This window comes from Chlamydotis macqueenii, chromosome 2, assembly GCF_036417535.1.
Source record: "Chlamydotis macqueenii isolate bChlMac1 chromosome 2, bChlMac1.mat, whole genome shotgun sequence".
In the NCBI taxonomy this organism is placed as follows: domain Eukaryota; kingdom Metazoa; phylum Chordata; class Aves; order Otidiformes; family Otididae; genus Chlamydotis; species Chlamydotis macqueenii.
Window position 1 is genome coordinate 143,085,300 of NC_141557.1, and position 15,931 is coordinate 143,101,230.

General features: G+C 40.1%; 1 protein-coding gene across 1 annotated transcript in view; it reads right to left on the reverse strand.

Moving 5' to 3' along the window:
- Window positions 1-1,440: 1,440 nt before the first annotated feature.
- The window catches only part of DPYS (dihydropyrimidinase), a 35,145-nt gene continuing 20,654 nt past the window's right edge, over window positions 1,441-15,931 (reverse strand). Inside the window, exons 8-10 of the mRNA XM_086742530.1 lie at window positions 6,992-7,199; window positions 4,384-4,489; window positions 1,441-1,795 (exon numbers count right to left, since the gene is read on the reverse strand). Coding sequence (XP_086598656.1) covers window positions 4,415-4,489; window positions 6,992-7,199 — 283 coding nt within the window. The 3' untranslated portion in view covers window positions 1,441-1,795; window positions 4,384-4,414. The remainder of the gene's footprint in view (window positions 1,796-4,383; window positions 4,490-6,991; window positions 7,200-15,931) is intronic.

The window sequence follows — 15,931 nt, forward strand, 5'->3', positions numbered from 1 at the left end:
ATTATATCCCTGTGAAGATCCCACTATTGTAGTGTGCCGCACAGAAATGGAAAAAGAACAAGGACTGCGGGGATTTGGAGCCTGAGAGTCTCAACTTTAGTAGTAGTGCCTGAATAGCACAGTTGAAATACTTTTGATATCACAAGGTTCCTCAGGGGCTATTGCTTGGCACCGTGTGGCTAGAGGCAGGATTCAGGTACTAGGGCCCGCATGTGTCACGGCAAAACAAGTACTCATAAATTTCACAAACCTAACAGGTTCAACAACTTGTTGTACTCAAGGATGTAAAAATACAGCAGATGCTTTGGTATAAATTCCAGTTCACAATATGCAGGTAATATTTTCCATGGCATCTGCACGATAGTTAAAACAGTAATAGGAATTAAGAAGTAGGCATTTGTTAAGAACAAAATCCAAAGGATACCTCCTATGAGGAGTATAATCGATGGTACAGAGCAGTAAATACCAACATAGCGATCAGGAACTCTTTGATAATTGTACAGGGAGAAGCTTCCTCATTCCTAAACTAAAGAAAAATCAGTAGGAAACCTAAAAAGATTATACATTTTTCCATAGATAAGACTTCCATTAATCACTTCCGTGACTTGGAGAGCTCAGTTCACAAAATGGGTGTTTATATAACTCACAGGACTACCTGCTGTTATCACACTGTGAAAAATCTGTTTTTAGAAAAATCACTAACTTTGTTCCTTTGGGCTTTCATGGTGTGCAGTCTTTTGTATCACTTTGATCTCGGTAGGTGTCCCAAGAGCCCAAAGGACATTTGAAAGTCCTGGGCACATCCGCAGTATCCAAAGGACTGGCAGCCTTTACTCCTGCGTTTCATTTCTGTCATAATTGAGTCATTTTGGCCTTGAGCAACTCACTTAAGCCAACACTGGATGTTAAACATCAGGCAACTACATATATTTCACCACTTGAGTGACTTCAGAGCATCCATAGTTCTCACAACTGTAAACTTATTCTATAATTACATTTAATTGTCTCACAGATATATCATGCAATTGCAAGGCTCTAATACTTGTTAAAACCTGAAGCCTCAGATAAAAGAGTCACATAGGTTTGCCTATGTGAAGGAAGTATTTGAACACCTCAATAAATGCTTGGCTGTGCAGCTGGCAGGGGCAAAATGTATAAACTCATTTAAAGACAGGGACAGGGAGAACCCTAACCATTCTATGATTCTATGATTCTATGTAGCAGCAGCTCTAAAATAGTGACAGTTCCCCTGAATCAGCATTTTTCTGTACCTGACCCCTTCCAGGAAGGGAAAATAAAAAAATCAAATTCAGCATCTGCTATCAGAATTCTCTGCATTGCTAAGTGGAACAGAGATCTTCCTAACACATGAAAACAGAGAATTAGGATTAATCTCCTGTGACCTAAAATAGCAAGAATAGAGAAAATGTCCTTAAAGGCTATTGCTCATTGCTTTTTTATTTATTTGTTAGCTAATACCTTCTAAAGATAAAGATAAAGAAATACCACTCCAAACTTAACTACTTTTAAGAACCTACAGTGCTGCTGCCACATTGTAACTGTAGTTATTATTTTACTATTACTTCATTTTCTAAAAAGAATTTTAAAGTTGTTATAATAAAGTTCCATTTAAAGAGAAATTGCAATGACAACCTTCATGCAGGAAGCCCAGTACAAAGTTTATTGGTTACTGTTGTTTCTTGTTGGCTCTTGAAAAGTTGATTGTGGATTGATTGCTGGACCCAGAACGCCCTGCTTGGGTAGGGAGAGCAGGGTCGTTTTCATTTGCTTTTATCTGCAGAGAAGAAAAAGACAATATGATATAATCTTTCAAAAGAAAATCTCTGTTTTGCAATTTGTCACTCAGAGAGGTAATAATGGAGAAAGAGTGCTAAGAGCAAGGAAGAATTATTATTGCTCCGTCACTCTATTGCAGCTTTAGCCTTTAGTCCTCTCTATTACAAAAAAAAAATTCTCTCTTATGACAGAGGAAAACAAATAGCACGCTCCACTCTATTCCTGCTACTGGTGCCCTGGAAGAGGTTCACTGTGAGGAAGCTTTAAAGGAATGATACAATGAAATGTGGAAAAGCTAACTTCATCCTCCCACCATTGCAGGTTTGTTCCTATCCTCATATTAATTAGCACTAAGAACAGACCCATTTTATGTGAGGTGCAGACTGGGACTTTACATCTGTCTGTTGGGAAGTCATTTCTCAAACTAGCTGATCTCATTGTTGGTACCCATATGCACCCAAAACCAGTCTGGATTTTGTCATGTTTACTGCCATCCAGTGTGCCCCTGACCAATACTAATCAACTCCCATGCTGTAGTGAACACTTCAGCTGCAGTTGACACACAGCAGTATCATGTGTCAATTGTGCTCGCTGGAGGACTTGTCTAGTTCTTATACTTTTTCCTGAAGCATTTCTTCTGCTTGTTAAACAGTTAAAGAGTGAGGTGGTGGTGTCCTTATCCTATCCGTATGATGCACTGCACTAATCCTTGCTAGGATCTTCTGAGAGCAGAATCACAGAATCATAGAATGGTTTGGTTTGGAAGGGACCTTTAAAGGCCATCTAGTCCAACCCCACTGCAAGGAGCAGGGACATCCCCAACTAGATCAGGTTGCTCAATGCTCTGTCCAACCTGGCCTTGAATGTTTCCAGGGATGGGACATCTACCACCTTTCTGGGCAACCTGTGCCAGTGTTCCATCACTCTCAGTGTAAAAAATTTCTTCCTTATATCCAGTTAGAATCTACCTCCTTCTAAACAGCCCCTACTGGAGAGTTTTTGCCTGTCTTTCCTGTGGGCCCCCTTGAGGTACTGGAAGATGGTTACAAGGTCTCCCCGGAGCCTTCTCCAGGCTGAACAGCCCCAACTCTCTTAGCCTGTCCTCATAGGAGAGGTCCAGCCCTCTTATTGTCTTTGTGGCCTCCTCTGGACTCACTCCAACAGGTCCACGTCCTTCTTATGTTGGGGACTCCAGAGCTGGATGCAGTATTCCAGGTGGAGTCTCACAAGAGCAAAGTAGAGGGGCAGAATCACCTCCCTCAACCTGCTGGCCACACTCCTTTTGATGCAGCGCAGGATGCAGTTGGCCTTCTGAGCTGCAGGTGCACATTGCTGGCTCATGTCAAGTTTTACATCCACCAGTACGCCCAAATCCTGCTCTTCGGGACTGCTTTCAATCCATTCTCCGCCCGACCTGTATTTGTGCTTGGGATTGCCGTGACCCATGTGCAGGACCTTGCACTTGGCCTTGTTGAACTTCATGAGGTTTGCACAGGCCCACCTCCCCAGCCTGTCCAGCTCCCTCTGGATGGCATCCCTTCCCTCCAGCCTGTTGACTGCACCACAGAGCTTGGTGTCGTCAGCAAACTTGCTGAGGGTGCACTCTACCCCACTGTCTATGTCATTGGATAAAAATGTTAAACAGTGCTGGTCCCAATTCCGACTCCTGAGGAACGCCATTCATCACTGATCTCACTTGGACATTGGGCTGTTGACCACAACTCTTTGAATGTGGTCATCCAGCCAATTCCTTATCCACTGAGTGGTCCATCCATCAAATCCATGCCTCTCCAGTTTAGAGACAAGGATGTCATGCAGGAAAGTGTCAAAGTTCAGCTGACTAAGCCAATAGAAATCTAACCTAGAAAAAAGAAGCTAATTGTTTTCTGCTGGCTTAGCAAGTAAATCAGCTCAGAAAAAGCTACTGTGCACCAGTGCGTATTCGGGTGAGGAAGTGTCAATAAGCAAGCTATGCACTGTGGACACTGGAGAGAAGAGAAAGGGAGATGCCGGGTGTTACTTCCCTGTTAGCAGCACTGAGCCTTACAGCAGCTCAGCCATCCACTAGATGCTGCTCGTGTTGACTGCAGCACCTCTATTGCATGAAGACAGCTGTTGTCCTTGCAAAACAGATCTACCCGCTTAACCCAAGCAGCACAATTGGCGGAGAGTTATTGTCTGTAACACAGGGACACTAAGGAATTTAATTTTTCACCTCAAACTGTTTTGTTTTTTGTTTTTTTTTTTTTCCTGTAAATTTGCAAGCCAAATAGTCAGGCTTTGTTTGCATTCCTGGTGCTAACCGAACTCAGGTTTCTATGGGCCTTCATACCCATGTCTTAGTCTAGCTGTTAAACTCCATTTACTTCTCTCAACTTTTTAAACGAGGCTTCCACCAGAAACCTCCATACCTGGGCTGTCACACATTTTCATAAAACTTAAAGATACCAAGACAACTCAGCTTCTGAGAGGGCTTGTTTCAGACAAGCCTGCCATAAACTAGATGGCCTGCTGCACTTTTGTTTTCTTGAAGTTTCAGAGAAGCATTAGGTAAAGTAATTTTCACTAATCAAAAGAGACCATTACCTGCAAGAGCCAAAACTGGAGAATGAGCCTATTATTTTGATGTGACGGGTGTTGCTGAGACCATGTCTGTATATGGTGCTCTCTTAACAGGAACAGGCTGACAGACCTGCAATAAAATGTTTAAAATCTTTCATTATTATTTGTCTTCCCCTTGCTAATTGGACACTATTAAAATAGCAGTCCTACAATAACCCAGCTTTGTATGTTATGCATCTCAATGCCTTCATCAAACCTCTCTCTTGAAAAGATCCCTTATACTGGGATTAAACAGTTCAGTTCTCAGCTTTCATAAGGAGTTGGGTGGCTCAGTCTGTTCAGCACTGTAACAAAGCAATTCTAAATCTATTTTTTTAAAGAAGCGACTGACCATGTTCCACCTCTTTGTATTGATGCTTCTCCCTTCCTTAGTCCAAACAGAACTTGGAGTGGGAAAACCCCAGAGATTATGGCACATAAATAATTAGGATATGCAAAACCATGATCATTAATCTGTTTTTTTCTGGGTTTTTTTTTTTTTCAATCTTGGCTCAGCTTTTTCAGAATATCCCAGGAGAGAACAGGTACAGAGAACACACACCTCAGCTGCTCTCCAGAACAGCTGACTCACTGTATGTTCAAGCTGCAGGCTTGTTCTTTGTTACAGTATTTTCCAGTGATGCTCTTAATACAGGTAAGAAAGGTTAATGAACATCAGTAAAACAAAGTGAATCCTGCCTTGTGTGGGTATCTGCCATTCACCACTCCAGCTGCTGGCTACAGGAGGCTGAGCTGATTGAAAAATCACTTCTGAAGACATTTTGCACTTGATGTTTTGGTTAAGGGAACATTCTCTCTCGCTGTAATGGGAAATTGAAACCATCAGGTTCACTGAAGTCTTTCAGAATTCTGTAATTGTCAAATTTCTCTTAAATTTTAGTTTAAGTTTGATACTCATCTTCTTCTAATGTGGGATATAAGGCTTTAGCAAAAATGTCAGAATCTGGAATCACTAAAACTCAGCTATGCTTGAGGAAGTACCTAATTATCGTTTAATAACTGCAGTATGCTCTCTTACATAAAAAGGAATGCTACAAGTTTTGCTGGTGTAACGCCAGTACAAACCTGGTTTCAATAGCTAGTTTCTATTGCCATTACAAGGCATTTATGTTGCACTAAAAGTCAAAGGGATCAACATTGCACGACAAAGAAGGTGCTATAATAATAAACAGCCCTCATTAACAAAGTACCAAATATCTTTAATGCCCAGTGAATTAAATAGACTCATAGTCACATACAACTTTGTGCACAATACGTATCCCACTGAAGATAGATCCCAAGGGCTGTTATTTCTGAGAGGAACACTGCAAAGAGACTCTATCTAAATTGAAAATGCAGAATGAGTCTACTGTAGGTGAGTAGTTCTCACTCTTCAGTCTGTGAGACAGTCTTAGCTGCAGCTGGCCATGGAATTGCATGACCTTTGGAGCAATTTTTTCAATTCAGTTAAATGTTCAGTGAAAAGGGAAGATATTTTCTATGGACAAATCCACAGTTAGGACTACTGGTTCACTTCTCTACTAGGTGTCCTAAGTCCAGGCACAGATTATTTGCTTTCCCCTGGAAACACTAACATTCATTCACACTGAAAAGTTGAATAGAATATATAAAATTTGTGAATTATGTGTATCAACTTGCAGACAGCCCACCAGCCCCTGTGAAAGTGTGGTCTTTGGAGGAAAGCCTCACTCAGACGCTTATACGTGCCTTTCTCATAAAGAGCACAGCAGGAAGAAATATACAAATTTATCTTGGAAGCATTTCAATGGGCCATATCTCACATGGATGTTAGTCTAATTCAACTTTTAGATACTGCAGTGAATCCCACTGATTCAGGCTGTGATTTTCAAATGTACTTAGTTTGGGTGCTTCGAAAATCCTACCCACACTAATTAACACTAAGGACTCAAAAGCATTCTTCATAAATGCTTGCATGGTAAATAGGCACTGAAAATTCAGTCTTCATGTTCATATTTTGCAATATTTCTCTTTAAAAATAAAAAATAAAATAAAGAACAAGAGCTTGAACAGAGCTATCTTAGCTGTCTTACTTGGTCCAGCAGTGCACTTTGCACATGTTCCCCTTTTAACACATTCTTGCTGGAACAGAGCCAAGTGTTCAATATTCTGCAGGGTTTGGCTCCAAACATCTGATCCATGGAAGAGTTAGAAAATTATTTCTTTCTTCCTTCAGTATAAGATTTCTTCCTGCATATAATATTAAGCCTCTCTGATTTTCAGTGAAACCAGTGATGAAATCTAGCAGTTAGTCAGATTACCCATGAGCGTAACTCTGTCCACTTTTATTGCAGGTGGGATGTGTTTATTTAAAAATGTACCCAGGTTTAGTCTATGAGCTGTACAGACTATTCTAAGAGCAGGAACTCATCTGTGGTATTTTTTCTGTAAGATAAAGAACAATAAAAATTGAGTCCTTATTTTCATTTCCTCCCACCTTGGCAGATTTTGATTAGTAAGTGAAATTACTCTTGAATCCCCAAACTTCTCTTCCCAAGAGCTAGTGATTCTCAGGTTGTACAAAGAATTACAGAGATTTATTAGTTTAATTAACCTGCTCCCGCTGCCTGATTCGTTTGTAGACATATGGAGGGAATGGTGGACGAGAGACATATTTGCCTTCTCCTGCTGTGACATGGAAAGCTCCACGTTCGTAAACCACTTTTCCTCTTGAAACTGTCACAACTGGGACTCCATGGCAGACCATTCCTTCAAATATATTGAAGTTGTTGGCCTGGTGATGTGTCTTTGCAGATATTGTCCTGTTTTTACAAAACAAAACAAATCAACACCCCAAATTACTATGATCCTTGCATTTTACTTCTTTATAAAATTTTGAGAAATTGATACAGAAAGAAAATTTAGTAGCATTATTAAGCAATGACATTGTACAGTACATCATGGAACAGCTGTAAAAATAGGAGAGAGTATTAACATTTCATTGAACAGTAATTGCTTTTCAAAAGAAGGAAAGAGGAGTCAAAAGGACAGAACTTTGCAGCCTTGAAACACAAAATTTTCCACTGGAAAGAGATTAGTGAAAAAAAAAACAGATTGTAATATTTTATTTGGTTAACATGATTTCATTCTGCCTTGTCAAGCAAATATCTATGCATGATAAGGTCAGAAAAAGTTCTGACATTTTATCTAGAATGACTTGCAATTTCAAGTTTGAAAAGTATGGCTGTAGCAATGTTTCAAAGATTGAGACTCATGAATAACACAAATACTTTTTCACTGGGAAATCAGTAGATGGTAATGAATTTTGGTAACTTTTAATGTGACTTGGATTGATCCAGTGACTGATAGCCCAAATATCTCTATGTTACTAAAGAATAATGACAACATCACACTTCTACATATCTTTCCTCCAAGGGTATTAAGCAAATTACAATTTTAGACTTCAACAGTATTCATCTGAGCTACAGTATTATTGTTTTGTTTATGCACAGACTTCATTCTTTATGACCATAATTTTTCTAGGCAATTTCTCCAACCTAACTGGCTACATTAAAGGAACAGCCAATGCTAGAGCTGATATTAGCATCTAGAAGTACAGGCTACATGTACTTCCTTTATTATCTATTTTTCCTACTGAGCTACTTACTATCTACTGTATCTAAAATGGGTCACAAGATTTTGAATTTTGGTTAATGATTTTATTAACTTCCTGTTTACAGAATACAGACTTTTTTTTTATAGTTAGGAGAGTTTATATTTTTATTGTAATCTTCATGCTTTTGGCTAGCTGTCAGAACTTTCCAGAATGTATGCTCACACAATCAAAAACATAGAATGGTTTGGGTTGGAAGAGACCTTCAAAGGTCATCTAGTCCAACCCCCCTGCAAGGAGCAGCGACATCTCCAACCAGATCAGATTGCTCAGAGCCCCATTCAACCTGGCCTTGAATGTTTTCAGGGATGGGGCATCCGCCACCTCTCTGGGCAACCTGTTCCAGTGCTCTACAACCCTCAGTGTAAAAAATTTTTCCCTAATATCTGATCTAAATCTACCTCCCCCTATTTTAAAACCGTTACCCCTAGTCCTGTCACAACAGGCCCTACTGAACAGTCTCTCCCCATCTTTCTTGTAGGCCCCCTTGAGGTACTGGAAGACCTCTATAAGGTCTCCCCAGAGCCTCCTCTTCTCCAGGCTGAACAGCTCCAACTCTCTCCCCAACACAAGAAAGACATGGACCAGTTGGAAAGGGTCCAGAGGAGGGCCGCAAAGATGATCAGAGGGCTGGAGCACCTCTCCTATGAGGACAGGCTGAGAGAGTTGGGGCTGTTCAGCCTGGAGAAGAGGAGGCTCCGGGGAGACCTGATAGCGGTCTTCCAATACCTCAAGGGGGCCTACAGGAAAGATGGGGAGAAGCTGTTCAGTAGGGCCTGTTGTGATAGAACAAGGGGTAATGGGTTTAAATTAGAAGGAGGTAGGTTTAGATTAGATATGAGAAAAAAATTTTTTACAATGAGAGTTGTAGAGCACTGGAACAGGTTGCCCAGAGAGGTGGTGGATGCCCCATCCCTGGAATCGTTCAAGGCCAGGCTGGATGAGGCTCTGAGCAACCTGATCTAGTCAGGGATGTCCCTGCTTCTTGCAGGGGGGTTGGACTAGATGACCGTTGAAGGTCCCTTCCAACTCTAACTATTCTATGATTCTATGATTCTATGATTCTATGATTCTTATCATGCATAGACAGCATTAACATTGTTCCAGAAATCACATCTTTTGCAAAGGAATTATCAAAGTCAAAACTCATATGAAATATGAATAAATTAACATTTTGACCTATTTGGAGAAGAATTTTCTTAAACTTTAGTTAACATCCTTATCAAATTGAGAAAACCACAACAAAATCTGTATCTGTCTTGAAGTATAGCCATTTTCAAAAGTAATCACATATCAAATATTTCAAACTCTTACTTACACAGAGGAAAAAAGAATTTGTGGAAGGATACTTAGTCTTCATATCATTCTGCTGTACTAAGAGAAATTGGTTCTACTAAGGGCTACATTTAAATCTTGGTGGCCACTGACTTTTCACAGGCTGTATATATATAGAAATACTCTCTATGACCGATCTGCCCATAGGAATAAAAACTTTTCCTTCTTCAACACACCTTGGACAGAAAACTTATGCATGCCTGCTCACCAATATCAGCATCATCTTGTAGATTCACAGTGGAAAGAGAAACAGAAGTCAGACCTCTCACTGATCCTGTGAATACTGTCGAACAACTTTATCCATGGGTGTTGTAATAGCCCTACAAAGAGTTTGTGAACATATTCCTCTAGCTTATTATATTACCCTTATGGGTCCAATTGCTAGAACAGTAAGTAAGAACAACTGTAATATAATTATCATGAGCATTCTCTGGGTATACATCATATCTATTTGCACAATAGCACTAGGACATGAAAATAAAAATGGAAAAGGTAATTTAAGCAAACAAACAGAAAAATAAGGAAGAACCTTCAACTCAAATGTGAGCTGTTTAAATGTACTACAACAGGATCACTAGAGGTAAACATGCCTCAGAGGTAAGTACATCCTTCATTAAAAGATACAAAATTAGAGGAAGTGAGCATATTTAAAAGAAACATCCATTTGTACAGATAAACCTTACAATATGACAAAACACATTTCCCAGAGCTTGTCTCAACAACAAACTTGCATAGAACTCATTTATAACTCTTGTGTTGAAACAAGTCTTAGATCATGCTGCCCTTTCTGAAGGTGAAGTGTATTCTCCCTGGTGGAGGTCACCAAAATTAATTTGTGATTTAACCCTTTGACATTATCAATGGCAATGAAAGTTTCAGGTAGCAAGGGAGCAACCAATTAAAACAGAACTAGACAATATGCTTGGGTCTGATGCTTACAATTCAGTGACATTATGCAGAAAGCTGTTTACTGCTGTATCAGCCATTTCAGTAGCAGGCAGCTTGAGGGAATCTTAGCAAAATTTCAATGTTTGCTCCGAAAGTCTGAGTACCATTGACTCCTCAGCTAATGTCAAGAAGGGCTGTAAGTTACTTATAATCCAAGAAACCAAGACTGCCACTCTAGTGAAGTATAGTGCGTTCAGCTCTGGAGCCCCCAATATAAGAAAGACATAGACCTGTTGGAGCAACTCCAGAAGAGGCCACGAAGATGATCAGAGGGCTGGAGCACCTCTCCTATGAAGAAAGGCTGAGAGAGTTGGGGCTGTTCAGCCTGGAGAAGAGGAGGCTCCGGGGAGACCTTCTAGTGGCCTTCCAGTACCTAAAGGGGGCCTACAGGAAAGACGGGGAGAAACTCTTCAGCAGGGCCTGTTGTGACAGGATGAGGGTTAATGGTTTTAAAATAGAAGGAGGTCGATTCAGACTAGAAATAAAGAAGAAATTTTTTACAGTGAGGGTGGTGAAACACTGGCACAGGTTGCCCGGAGAGGTGGTGGATGCCCCATCCCTGGAAACACTCAAGGCCAAGTTGGATGGGGCTCTGAGCAACCTGATGTGATTGAAGATGTCCCTGCTCCTTGCAGGGGGGTTGGACTAGATGGCCTTTAAAGGTCCCTTCCAACCCTAACTATTCTATGATTCTATGATTCTATAATGTAGCAGCTGTCTCCAGCACTCTAAGTGATGCCTGATATAAGGGATTACTCAACATGAGAGAGCAGATTCTGACTCTAGGCTTCAAAAATTTGTATTGGATTTTTTAAAATAAAATTTGTTAAATTCTCTAATTCTGGTTATAAGATACAGTTGCTCTTGTTTCAAGCAACCCTTTCTCAAGTGGAGACTGATATCAGAATAATTACTTTAACATTTAGAAGAACATTCTCCTCTGCAAAGAGGATACTGCAAAAACATCAGGCCTTGTTTTCTTCTTACCCACATGAGTGTTTCCATATAATTAACTTCAGCTGCTTTTTATACATGTGTCTTGCAAAGAGGTTTTAGGCTGTCAGTATAAAAATGGACATTCCACTAGTGCCAGAAAGGAAGACATACTTCTGAAATGTCAATCCAGTGCTTCTAACCAGCTAATTTAAAGACAAATAACAATTATTTTAGTCTAAGAGCAATTACCAGATTTTCTCTGACTGTATGAGGATTCAATGACTAGTAAGTCTGTATTTATTTATGCTCTATGTTACAAAGGGCTTTACAACCAGTCCTTGAACACTATATTTAAATAAAATACAAACTGAATTTTGAAATTTAGAAAAGAGCATCAGATTAGACTAACACAGCAAGTTGTAGGTTGAAATTCAGGACTGTACAGTTGGTTGGCTCAAAAGTTATGCCGTGAGGTTTTGTTAAAGAGCTAGAGGCACCAGTTTTCATTTCAAGTCAAACACAACCCAGGAGCGTCATAAATATGTCTACGCCTCAGTCAGAGCCTAAAATACTAAGTAGTGAGTTACAGTCAGGCAGGAGGGAGAACTGAATAAAGAGAAACCATTAGACACTAGAGTGATCTCTATTCCTTGTAATGCATAGGACAAGAAGTTACATCAGCTCAGTGAAGGTGGATCTGTTGGACTAGAGTGAGTTCTAGAGTTCTAAACTTTGACTGCTGTGAGGATTATCACTTTAGTTTTAAAGATGGGCATAAGACAATTAAGAATTACTTTCAGTGGAAACTGGCTGCATATCTCACATAGATTTCTTTAAAAATTCCAGGTGCAGTAATATGAAGGAATTCAGTAGTCGACAGCCCTTAGGCAAGAATAGCTGCTCAACACCTCAGTAAAGGGAGGACACCTATTTTATAATTAATTAATTAATTGAAACCATAGTAATAAATGCAGCTAAAATGACCTGAGTCCATTGTTGAAGGGAAAACAACTGCTTTGTTGACAGCTGCCATAGAAAACCAACTTATGTAAGAGTGAGTATTTGAGCTGTAAGCAACTTCTCTCAGTGCTTACAGTGCAGTAGCTCTTAGCTTTTCCAAGTGGTGGGTAGGTGAGAAGTGCCAGTTTGCTGAGTATAGTATTAGCCTTTGTGAGTTGCCTCTTCACATCACCATCAGATGGCTTTGGACCTTCCGTATTGTTAACCTGCTTTTCTAAAATCTAGAAAAAAATAAATAGGTCATTCACCTTTCTGTGCTGTCCTGAGCCACCACTCGTTTATAATGATAATTAAGTTGTACTTTGTTAATGTTAAAGAATCAGTTTTATTAAAAAGAAAAGCAAAGGAAGGAAGAAAAAAGAGAGGAAAATGAAAAAAGGCAAAGTCTTAAAATCTATATGCAAAAATGCTAGCTATAAGCCTATAATGTGGATTAAAACCCTCCTAGCCTATTTTATATTAAAGAATTGCAATAACTGCACATGGAAAATTATGCAGGCAACTATTGATAAAGTTGTATTCCTAGCCTCTTAAAAATATATTTAAATAAGCATTGCCTTTGAGTAGGCTTATGAAGAGAGGAGATTTGTGGATAAAATAACAGATGCAAGAAGCTAATGTTTGGGAACTCCAAGTCAAAGTGACTTATCTAAGGGACCGGATGTTTATTTCATGCAATCATATCTCCTAAAATTCATCATTTTAAGATGCGTAGAGAATGACAACAAAATTATTTTTCTGATTATGGTAAGTAACTTATTCGTCAACAATACCATCAGTGCAGTCCTATCAATCACTCCAGCCTGATATGGGATGGAAGTGAAAATTGTCAAACTGTGTAGCGGGCAGGAGGGAAACCGTAATGAGAAATTAGGCTTGCAGAGAAGCATAAAAAGAGAGGAAAATACAAATTAGTCTATTCAATGACTAAAGAAAATCTGGAAGTGATTACCAGGGAGAAAAAAAAACAAGGTTGTATAAGGAGAAAATAAGAAAGATTTAAATTTTTTTTTCTAACTTTTCTAAGATTCAGTTCTCTAAATAGAGAGCTGACATTTTGTAAGACAGCAAGTTACTAGGGAAAGGCACATCATGGTCTCTCAGAGAGGCTGATTTTGTTACAGTTCACAGAACCAGAGTCATTGAGGTTGGAAAACATCTCTGGAGATCATCTATTCCAAGCCCTCTGCCCTGACTGAGGTCAGCCAAAGCAGGTTTCTCAGGGACGTGTCCAGTCAGGTTTTAAGGACCTCCAAAGATGGAGACTCCACAACCTCTTTAGGCAACCTCTGCCAGTATTTGATCGCCCTCACAGAAAAAAAAAAAAAGTTATTTCTTATCTTTAAATGGAATTTCCTGTATTTTAATTTGTGCCTACTGTTTCTTTCTCCACATTCCCTTAATTTGAGATAACAGGCCTTTGGCAGCAACTCTGATTCTAGTGAATTACTGTACATTCATGCAAGCACTTGTGCAAAAGAACATGTGGCTACTGAAAATGCCAGCATATACTTGTTCTATGCATACGTATTTCTAGGCCACATTATTTCGTTTGCCTCATTGTGTCTAGATGCAGTTACCCATATACTCAGTATGCAAAATTATGTTCATTCGTCAAAAGAATATGACAGTTGCAACATTATTTGTCCTAATAATCTGCTAACATCTTGGTTTCTTCCTCTTTCATGTTATGAAAGATTACAGGCGGCTGCTTGACAAAGAGTGCTTAAATGTTGTAACTTGTCCCCACTTAAGCCTCTGAGGCTGAAGACTTGACTGCAAATGAGACAGGCATAGGCTGCAGGTTTTGGTTCTAACAAATGCAAAAGATTTATCTACACACAAACAAAGGCATTGAGGGAACATACGCCAGCAGACTGGGGCACTCTGACTTCTCTCCAATTGACAACCAGTGATTGTTTCCCCTAAAATGTGTAAACAACACTGGAAAGAGGGGCTAGAAAGCACATCTCCCTAGGATGTCATAGCAGGTAGATTACAGAGCAACACGTCCTTTTCCTCCCTCTCCTCCTCACCTCAAGTCTCCTGCCTCCCCTGTTAATCTGGGACCCTGCTCCAGCAGCTGCCGCCCTGGGGGTTGAGCCCAGCTCCGCTGGCACGTGCGCGGCACGCACTGGGCTTGCCAAAGAGGGCCGCTCCGGAAGAGCCCAAGGAGGATGGGGTGAGAGACTGCTACCCGCACAGCCAGCTCTGCCTCTGCATTCGAAAGCAGCTAAATTTTAGGCTGTATTTGGTGAGTGAAAAAAAAAATGGTGGGGGAGGCTTGCCAGACTGCGTGTTGTGATAATGAAGTGGCTGGATTTAGGAAGTTAAACTCCCTTTGAGATGAGTTTTTTTATCCCTGTGGGTGTTTGTTTGATCTTGCCTTTGGGGCCTGATCCAGGGCTTATTTGCAAGGCTCCGACAGGCTACAGTGAGCTTATTGAGCCCTAATATCTGCCAGGAGCTGAATGTCTCTTTACAAGATCTTTAGCACCTTCTGCCCCTAATTTACAAGGGATGCTCAGCTTTTTCCACCGCCTGAATTGGGTACTGCAATATTTAGATTCCTTGCTGAGCATTTCTGAAACAGGCCCTAGAGATGTTGTATTCTTGCTTGCTTTCAAATAGCTAAAGGCATCAGCTACAGAGGACACTGACTTGCTGACAGGTGACATTCCCTTTTCCTTGCTTACTCTGCCCTCTCCTTCTGAAACAGTCTTTGCAGTTGGCTTTGTTTTGCAGACTTGAGGCTGTTATATTATTTGTGTGCTGCTGAAAGAAGTCACTGAACATTCTTGATCAAAGCACAGATTAAAATGAGGCAGTACAGTGAGTACACATTTGCTACCTACATGCATTTTTCCAACAAGTTCTCACAAAACAATTCTGTGTGCACAGGCTGTACTTGGGATGCTTAGGGTGTTGAGGTCTGCAAGATGATGTTTGGAAGCACATGGCTGCAATAAACTGGCAAGCCAGCCCCTTTGGTATTTTTGTGTTCTTTAATGAATATGCAATGAGTATAAGGAAGCTAAGACGTAGACCTAGCCTGGCAAGAACTCACAACTCATCTTTTCTAATGCAGCTCCTAAATAACTTAAACATTTAATGGTTTTCTTCCCAATACTGCTTGTTTTCATTCAGACCCACTAAAACTAGTATTCAGAAGCCTTTAAATACAGTAGTAAATTTGATAACTATTCATGTAATATTTTATGTTGAAACTACCAGAAAATGCTACAGAAACAGGCCAGTCAATGAAGCTGACCCATAGAAGAAAAGCCTCTGCTAAAGTGGCAAAGTGCTGGAAGTGGAAACTTGAATGGTAATTGCTCCCAGCTTGCAGAGCTGCCATGCTGAATTCACTACGTTTTTGCAACCTAGAAAGAGAAAATCCTGAATACTGAGATAGAACCCAACATGTTGCTATTGTGCGATGATGTGGGAGGGGAAATGCAGCCCATTTTCTAGGGATTTAAATTTTTTTATTTTGAAGAGCTTCACTGCCTTTCAGAATGACTTCAGAATCTTCCCTATAGACTTCCTCAGACAGATTGTGATAATCTCAGTTCTTCACAGTGATAATTCAGCAATTGTCTAGCTCTTTAGGCTAATAGCCAGTATTTTAAGACCGTAGCA